Source organism: Sinocyclocheilus grahami, unplaced genomic scaffold, assembly GCF_001515645.1.
Source record: "Sinocyclocheilus grahami isolate Dianchi unplaced genomic scaffold, SAMN03320097.WGS_v1.1 scaffold77.1, whole genome shotgun sequence".
In the NCBI taxonomy this organism is placed as follows: domain Eukaryota; kingdom Metazoa; phylum Chordata; class Actinopteri; order Cypriniformes; family Cyprinidae; genus Sinocyclocheilus; species Sinocyclocheilus grahami.
This window is the reverse complement of record NW_015505256.1, coordinates 1,977,015-1,986,785: the sequence shown is the minus strand read 5'-3', so window position 1 is coordinate 1,986,785 and position 9,771 is coordinate 1,977,015. Positions and strand designations below refer to the sequence as shown.

At 35.6% G+C, this 9,771-nt stretch overlaps 1 protein-coding gene across 1 annotated transcript in view; it reads right to left on the bottom strand.

Moving 5' to 3' along the window:
• LOC107586115 (opsin-3-like) overlaps positions 1-9,150 on the bottom strand; it is a 15,020-nt gene extending 5,870 nt beyond the window's left edge. The window contains exons 1-2 of the mRNA XM_016273345.1: positions 8,598-9,150; positions 1,590-1,909 (exon numbers count right to left, since the gene is read on the bottom strand). Of these exons, the coding sequence (XP_016128831.1) occupies positions 1,590-1,909; positions 8,598-8,922 (645 nt within the window). The 5' untranslated portion in view covers positions 8,923-9,150. The remainder of the gene's footprint in view (positions 1-1,589; positions 1,910-8,597) is intronic.
• Between the last annotated feature and the right edge of the window lie 621 nt (positions 9,151-9,771).

The following is a 9,771-nucleotide window of genomic DNA, read 5'->3' as shown; positions in this document are numbered from 1 at the left end:
TCGTCCATAAAATGCATTGCTGTTCTGGTGTAAGTAATCTTAAAGATTCCTAAATGCATCTACTTTCGGAAGGCCAAATAAAGTGCTTTTGCTTTTGCACTGAAACACATAGCGTCTCCCTGACATGCTGCTTCAACACTAACTGCGGTTATTGAAACCACGCCTTCTTTCTTTGCGTGCACATTTGGGAGGCATTATGCAAATATTCCCACATAGTGACCTAGACATGTGGGGGCGTGTTAGAACGAGCCGCAAAACTAAGATAAGAGAAAAGACTGCACACTTCAGTTTGTGGTAAGCACACAATCACTTGCAGATCTAGTTGGAGCAGTCATGCTCTCCACCATCTGGATGGCACACTGATAAAATCTGATGCACAGGAGCTGTGCTGATGAAAACCGCAAGCTATTTACATGCACAATCACCGTCTCTGCTTATTTGTTGAAGGCACTTTCAGACAATACGGCTTCTAGTGGAAATATCCCCTCATACAGCAGCACCTCTGCACTGCTAAATCACAGCAGCTTGACAGTGTGTTTATAAAAGAACAAGAGAGAATGATGAAGGTTAAATACAGAAAGAAACTGTAAGTTGTCGCATGCAAATCACAGATCGGAAATGAGATGACAAGCAGTTTTGAGAAAAAAAGTTTGGAGAAGCCAAGGGTCAATAAATGTAATAAAAAAAATGCTTAGCATGTAATTTCTTTTATAAAAAAGTATAATACTATACAATATGTACAAATAAATATGTACACTTTTTTTTTCAAATTCTAGGGATCTGTCTTGCTGTCTATAAGCAGTATCCTCACAGTTTCTACGCTGGCAAGTGTGCACTTCACACATACAGCATGTGACACACTAGAGGTATATTTTAAATATTTATATTGTATCACATGACTTTAGTCCATTTCATTCGAAATATGCATGCTTAAGTAACCACTGATAATCTGAACTAGAAGAGGAAGGAAAAGGTTGGTACTGACGGTCTTTTGACCATTGAAATTGTTAAAATCATTAATCATTAAATCATTAATTTGAGGCTTGATGAAGTGAAAATATTCTTAAATTGGATTTTTGTAACCTGACAAACAAAAGTAAAGTGTTGCACTATTGGTTTTACACTTCAAATAATTTGTACACAACCCCTGTGCAAATGGTAGAGAACAGAAAATTACTTAAAATGGCTTAGATCACAATTATTGTACTAATATTTGGTGCAATTTGTCTGATAATTGGATGAGGTTGGGTGAAGTTAGTTTGACCTCCCATATCAATTTGAAATCAGAAATTCCACCATGGTAAAAAAAACACAATGCAATTAGCAATTATATATTCAACCAACTTTGCAAATGCAAAAGACCATGTATGGAAGTAACCAATATAAACCCATGAAAAACCTACTATCTTGGTAGGAAACTCACTAGGTTTTGATAGAGAGCTAGTGTGTTTGTAGCTCACCAGGTAGCAGGAAATATATATCTGACGCAACCAAACAAAACCAGTGAGAAAATGACTATCATTAGCGTAAGCACACTGTTGCAAACATAATTAAAAGAAAGAAAACTGCATTACACCTGTTCGCCTTACCATTTTCACAGTGTACAAGATGTTTCCATAACAGTAGGCCATGATGCCCACAGGAACAAAGAAGCATCCGAGGAGGAAGAAGAGAATGAAGGAAGCGTCGTTGGGATCTTTGGAAGCCCAGTCAAGAGAGCAGCCCAACTGATGGACTTCCAGCGTGTAGCGGTTCCATCCCAGGAGAGGAGCTCCAGTCCAGGCCAAAGAGTACAGCCAGATGTGCGTGATGGCCCTCCAGGCCCAGGGGAAGTCAATGACCTTGGCATGAACCACGCGGATGTAGCGCTCATATGCCAGACCGGAGAGAGTCATAATGGACACGATACCTTAAAGGACAAGAAGAGAAATAAAAAGACATATAGATCGATGGCTGGATGGATGGATGGATGGACGGACAGACAGAAAGACCTCCCAAAAATCACAACATGAAAAATTATAGATAAATAATTATATTTTTCATAAGGAAAATTATAATTTGCATGAAGCCTGTTCAAAGAACTACTGTGTTTCTATTTATTTTTTACATTGTGACATTATTTTCATTGCAGTTAAGCACATTCTGTCCTCAAATTCTCATTACGAAATGTGTCCAGATGTTTGACTTTTAGTTTGTCACTCTCATTATTTTATTTTATTTTTTACTATTCTCTTAAGATTCTGCATGCCGCAAAAATAATTTATCACTTAAAAATATATATTTTAAATAAATAAAATGATGATAGTATATAGCATAGTAAGGATGATAGTAAGGATTTGCTAATGCATTCACCCTACCATGTAGCTGTATTAGATGCCCAACTCCTGCAGCGCAAAACATCCCCCAAACCATGACACTTCCTCCTCCAACTTTCACTGATTTCTTTATGTACTCGGACTTCAGTCATTCCTCAGTTCGATGCCGAACAAAATGTTTCCCATCAGACCCAAATAAATTAAACTTGCTCTCATCACTAAAGTGAATTTTGGACAGTTCTCCTCTCTCCGCACAACATGCTCCTCAGCAAAGGTGAGTTTAGCCTTTTGATTCTTTCTGCTGATGAGAGGCTTGGTCACTGCAGAGTGCACTTTCAGTCCGACTTCTCCTAAACATCCCAAGACAGATCCTTACCCATTCAGCACTGAACTGGCGAGCAATTCCAGCTGCAGTGTTGAACCGATTCCCCATAGAGAGTCTCCACACTATCCTGTCTTCTCTTGCATTTGTCTTACATGGACGAGCAGCCTTTTTGGGGGGCTTGAATGAATTAGTCTCATTGTAAAGCTACAATATTCGAGAAATCACAGATTTGGAATGCAGCTTCTCTGAAATATGATCTAGACATGTTCATGGGAGATTTTGAGGAGATGCTATTGATGGTGTGCATTGTGAAAAGTGTTAATATAAATAAATATAAATGCAAAACAACGTGGCTTCACTCTTTTACAGAATTCAAGCTCCCTGGAAAGAGTCTTACTTTCAGCAGATGATGGATTATAGCAATTGGTATCACTTCTAGAAGTAAATAACTGTATCTCTGAACTGCAGTATTCGCAGAGACTCCTCTGGCAAAAGACTCACAGACACATTCCCCCAGTTACCCAGACATCCACAGTCCTCTGTGAAAGAGGCAGGCCGGTGGGGAAGCAGCACTAACGTGTTTCCTCTCAGCTGTCAGATGTATTCACACAGACCTCTTTTTTTCCACAGAACTGGCTTAGTAAATTTGATGTGGAATATGATGCAGCTACATCTGTTGAGCTACATCTCATCTCATTTTTATTTAAATGAGTCAATTCTCAAGGAAGCAAAAATTTAGGTCATAGACACAAAAGAATCCTCAACAAACAACTGTTAGTAGAAGCATCAAACACAGCAAATTTCACATCTAAATGGGTCAAATGAGGGAGTATGGAAACAATCACGTGTTCCCAGATAGCACATGTACGTCTGCAATATGTCTGTTAAAGATAGCTTCTTCTGGAAAGCATCTGCGGTGTACAAAATTCTAATAGAGACTTCTCTAAGATGTCAGTTTTACATACATTCTAAATCATAAACATCTTAAAGACATTTTCTAAACGTCTATTTGACATCTGATAGGAAATGTCCTATAGATGTATTTCAGATGAGAAAACACTCTAAAAAATATGTCTTGCAGATGTCAAATAGACGTCTCCGTGATGTGCGTGTGCTATCAGGGTTATGATAATCTTTGAAATAACATCAGTTGTGACCTTGGGGGAGAAGGTGCATAAAATGACCGTCTATCTTTAAGAAATGAGATTATGGTATTCTCCTCAAAGCATATCCTCTCACAGGTGCTTGATATTCTGATATTCCTGCTGGATATTTCTGGTGCATTAAAGTGTCATTATCTGACTCCATTTGACTTCATCTTTCCCTGCGCCAGATGGACTTTTATTTCAATAAATGTGTCATAGTTGTACACTTGGAGTTGTGTCTTGCCTTATGTTGTAAATAGTCAAATATTCAAATAAATCAAATAATTAAGCATAAACGTTCTTACGACTGTGAATCTGATATAATTAGATAAGGAAACCACTCATTTCCTTTAGATAATTTGCTATATGCTCTAAATAACTTGAATAAGATTGAAGATGATGATCATATGAGATCATTTGCTGTAGGAAAGACAAAATGACAGTGTTTTTTTTTTTTTAAATAGACTTTTCATCCCGAGACAAAGACTCTAAAATCTCACATGCCACTTCTAGGGTTTAAAAAGATTTCTCAACAATATTTAAACTGTTTGATTTACAAAGACTCCAAAAGTATAATCAAAAGTCAGAGATCTCAAAATTCAAAACTCATCAAGTCTATGTAATGCTATGTAGCTAATGTATCAAGTAATGCTATCCAAAATCATTTTATAGCGCTATACTCTTACATGTTAACAATGCAGGCTCTTTTGTAGGCTGTTTTATTATATACAGGCTACCGCTGCATACGTCCAGGCAAGGGCGTTTGATTTTGGCATTAGTGGGGACATAATGGCAGACAACAGACATTTAATTGTTTAATCAAAATTATTGCTACAAAAGTCAGAGATCTCAAAATTCAAAACTCATCAAGTCTATGTAATGCTATGTAGCTAATGTATCAAGTAATGCTATCCAAAATCATTTTATAGCGCTATACTCTTACATGTTAACAATGCAGGCTCTTTTGTAGGCTGTTTTATTATATATAGGCTACCGCTGCATACTTCCAGGCAAGGGCGTTTGATTTTGGCATTAGTGGGGACATAATGACAGACAAAAGACATTTAATTGTTTAATCAAAATTATTGCTAGGGACAATTTAGTAGTCGCTGGATATTGCCTAGCGTCCCTACTAAATTCTACGCCTATGCTTCCAGGTGACATACACCGTAAGGTACGGCGGTTAAGTTAGTTTGATGTTTGACATTCATTAGACATTCGGGTTTTTTGCCAATTAAACTCTTAATTGGCAAAATGTTTTGAGCCCAAACTAACTCAGATAGACATAAATATATGCCCTTTATGTTGCACAAGGCTTAATTTCTAGGAATTAAAAAAAAAAATTTAACCATTTAAATTAAACAATTGAACTACTTGACATTATAATATAAAACCAATACTAAAATGTTCGGGAAAACATACCTGTTATCGCACAAAACTCCGTTTTTGGAATTACAATTTTATGTTTTTTATAATAATTTTACAACTTTTAATGTATGCAATAATATCAATCCATTAAACAACACCACCATTTGATCTAAAGGTATCAAACCAACTGTAAAATATTCAGAATAGTATTCCCTATAATGCACAAGGCTTGGTTTTCCAGATTATGCCTTTACTGTTTTTATATACAGTACTGAATCCATATTTGTCATGTTTTATAAACGGTACTCACTTACATGAATTAAACTCTGACACAGTTTGAGATAAATGTATCAAACCAACAAGGCTTGGTTTTTCTGATTATGCCTTTACTGTTTTTATATATAGTACTGAAACCATATTTTTTTCATATGTTTTATATACTGTACTCACTTAAATTAATTAAACTCTGACACAGTTTGAGATAAATGTATCAAACCAACTGTAAAATATTCAAAATATTATTCCCTATAATGCACAAGGCTTGGTTTTTCTGATTATGCCTTTACTGTTTTTATATATAGTACAGAAACCATATTTTTTTCATATGTTTTATATACTGTACCCACTTAAATTACTTAAACTCTGACACAGTTTGAGATAAATGTATCAAACAGAAACAACAGACAGTAACCTGCCCAAAGACAGGAAATTATGTGACATGACTGTATCTGAACAGGTAAGTCATGCAACAACTTCAGTCCATGTCAATGACAACAATCACATTAATCCAGATGAATTTTTTTGATATGAATGTTATTTTATAAATAATGTAATTCTACTAATTTTATAGGTGGAGTTTTTGTGGACATGTCCAGAAACAGAGATGGTTGTGTTAGTGTTCAAAACAACATACACTCTGAGACATGCAGACTTCACAACACTAAGGCCCCACGAACTGTTAAATGGCGAGGTAGGTCTGTGACAGTAGAAAACTTTTCAAAAGTTCACAGTTAATACCACAACATCCAGGTCATAACCTCTGGGTCACAGGAGTAAGGTATGAAATAAAGGAAGGAAGGAATACAGGGAGGGAGGGATGGAATTTTTGACAATTTGGAATTTAAAAAATTCTGTCAATTTGATGGCTATAGTTTCTCAGTTTATATAAACGTTTACTTTTGTTAATGTAATGCTTCAGGCCATGGAATGTTACATGTGGGCAGTGCTACAAAAACACAAGAAGACTGGTCATCTGTTTCTACTGAATCACTATGTGACAGACTTAATTGTGCACGGCACACGTCAGCAGATGGCTCGACAGGGTTTGTCAAATGTGAGTTCATTTCACATTGAAATTTTCTTAAACATGGCAGTCATTTTTAATTTAAATGGGTTATTACACTGCACAGTAAGTGTGCAATGCATTTAAAAAAAAAAAAAGAAAGAGAAAATTCCAGAAATTCCTGTAACGCATCACATGTTGCATTTCAAATGGAATTGAGTGATTATGGTTATGACCAGTAATTATGAATCTTTTTTTTTTTTTTAGAGAATACTTCAAAATGAGACGAAACAGGCTTGGAAAAGAGGAATGGACAGGGATTAAATGGCAGACTGGCTCAATAACCCACACATTCCAAAAGGATGGCACCAGTTGTGGGGTGTTTGTGATGGAGGTATTACCAAAAAACATAAATATATTTTAGGAAGGGAAAGGAAAGGAAAGGAAAAAAACTTTGTGCTTAACTATGAAGAAATTCCTTTGTTAGAAATTCTGTTTATGTGCTGTATGTATTGCATTTCTGAATGTTTATTTCTTAAATACTATAGATGGCAAACCAAACAGTTGTACAATTCCCAGAAATTCCCGATGCCTTTGACATAAATCCATCCAAAACTGCCATTTCAAAGCTCCGAAAAGAAATGGCTGCATTCTTGCTTTCAGCCTCAGGTGATGTAAAGAAACAATTTGTAGATTACATTTGTAACACAATAGAAGTAAAATATTATATGACAAACTGTTATTTTTTACTCCGCTATGATTGAAAAAAAAAAAAAAATGTATTATAGATTCAAAAGATGACTTCTGTGGGTTGTGTGGACTAAAAGAGCTTCCACAAAGACCGAAAAGAAATGGCTGCATTCTTGCTTTCAGCCTCAGGTGATGTAAAGAAACAATTTGTAGATTACATTTGTAACACAATAGAAGTAAAATATTATATGACAAACTGTTATTTTTTACTCCGCTATGATTGAAAAAAAAAAAAATGTATTATAGATTCAAAAGATGACTTCTGTGGGTTGTGTGGACTAAAAGAGCTTCCACAAAGATGTCAGACACAGCCATTAACTGGGTAAATGGCCTTTTTATAGTATTATTTAAAATCTGTTAAATAAAGTTCACCTTTTGAATTATATTCTTTATAATTGTGTAGTGTTATCTTCTTTCATGTTGTAATTTTTATTTTTTTAATTTTTTGGCAGACTCAATGCGACAGTTGTGAACACCGGTTTCACAATTCCTGCCTGACTTCAGCTGTCCCCGATGAACAATCTCCATGGCACTGTGTCTTGTGTGCAAGAATAGGACATTAACCCTAGAAAAGGCATAGGCAATGCAATTTATATCCCAATGTTTACATTTATACAATTGCACTATTTTGGGTTTTATAATTGAATGTGTGTGTGTTTATTTTATATAAATGTTTTTGCACTTTTTGGGGTTTTATAACTACATGTGTATTTTGTGTATGATTCTTTTTGCAATATTTTATATTTTATTACTATTTTTTTTTCTTCAATTGTCTCTTTTAAATACTGTTCCTCTTAAAAATCATACAAAAGTGGATATAAATGGGTTGATATATTGTATATCAATATATAGGTGAATATTGTATACTTGTATATCAAAACTGTACTCATAATAAACCTTGTGCATCACGCAGAATAGTATTCTTAGAAATCTTCAGTTGGTTATATATCTGTAGCTCAAACGTTGTTTAATTTTAATGGATTTTTAAGAGTATTCACAGAGCTGTAATAATATTATAAATACTCATTTGCTTATGTGAAATGTCTTGCCAACTTAGTCATGCAGGGTGGTCAGTTTCCAAATAGTTTATTTGTCCGGTTTTGTTTCCGTGGTAAAACACGTTAAATTGACTCACGTATGTATGGTAATATTATTTAATGGTTTTATTCTGCTTATACTATTTTTAAATCCTAGCTGTGCTTTCTGGAGCGTTTTGTGTAGCACCAAGTTCCCTAACTGCTGCCAAAATAGGCTACTCGTTGTGACAAAAATGTATTTCTTGATCAGACGAAGTAAACATTTAAGAGGAAAAACGAATACGAATGACTTTCTTTGAATTCTTACTGCATTCTTTGAATTAAACTTATGCAGGTGACTCTATCGATACACGCGGGACTAAAGAAAGAACTGACCGAATAAACTGTTGCTGAATCCATCCCAAACACATGTGGCAGAGTTAAAGATCCATCTTCTCTTCACGCACGAGACGAATGTGAAATGAACTCCAGTGACTGACACCAGCAGATCGCTGACACTTATATTCACTATTAACAAATTAGTTGGCGTTCGGAGTCTCTTGAACCTGTAGTAGAGAATAATCACGATGATATTATTACAGAAGCCCAGGACACCGATAGATCCGATGGTGAACGTCAGGAGTTTATAAGTCTCATCGGCGAAAATATAATCATAATCCTCAAGGTTAGTCTCAGGCGATGTTTCATTAAAATAACTCATTTATTTTCTAAGTGACTGTCCAGCATGGTGACTGAAACGCCCGATGCTCAGTGACCCGATTCAGCAACCCGTCCAGAAGCAATCAGGGAGTCGACTAGTGATTGTAGTTCAGTAGGCGATGTCAGTAAGGTTGAATTCGTCTCAGAAGAAAAAAGTCACCTACATCCAGAAAAAGGCGTGAAGGTTCCTCCTTGATGCACCAGAGACTTCCAGCGTCTCCTATGATTGACTGTCACTGCTGAATGAACGCAGATTGAGTGTGTAGTGCTCTGTTATGAACACTAGTCACAGTGACGGTGATGGGGCTCTGCTTTACTGCGCTGATTTGAAAACTACAAGAACGGCGATGATGTGCATATAACGTGCAGAGAGAAAACAGTCTTATAATGCTTTTCCGTATTAAATGCGCTATTAGCGCAAGATTAGTAAGTAAAGTTACTTGTGTACACAATGGTATGGCCCCACCTCCACTTAATGAATTCATTAGACAAAATTTTAACTCATTTACTAGAGCCACTAGGTTACTAGAGGGGACTGTATAATACCACGTAGAAGTGCTCTTGCCCTTACCAAAAAGTAGTATACTTCAAGTTTGTTTTATTAAGTATACTTAAGTAAAGTTCAAGTATATTTTAAAGTATACTTTATGTAGCAAGTATACAAATATCAGTGTACTAGTAGTATACTTGTAAGTGTCCATCTTGGGACTAAATTGGCCCACTTTCTAGTATATAAAAGTATACTTTTAAGTATAACAGTAGTAAACTTTAAGTACACAACTAGTTTACAACAATATTTTTAGCTTGTACTGCTACTATACTAAAAGTGAACTTATATGAATACTGATTT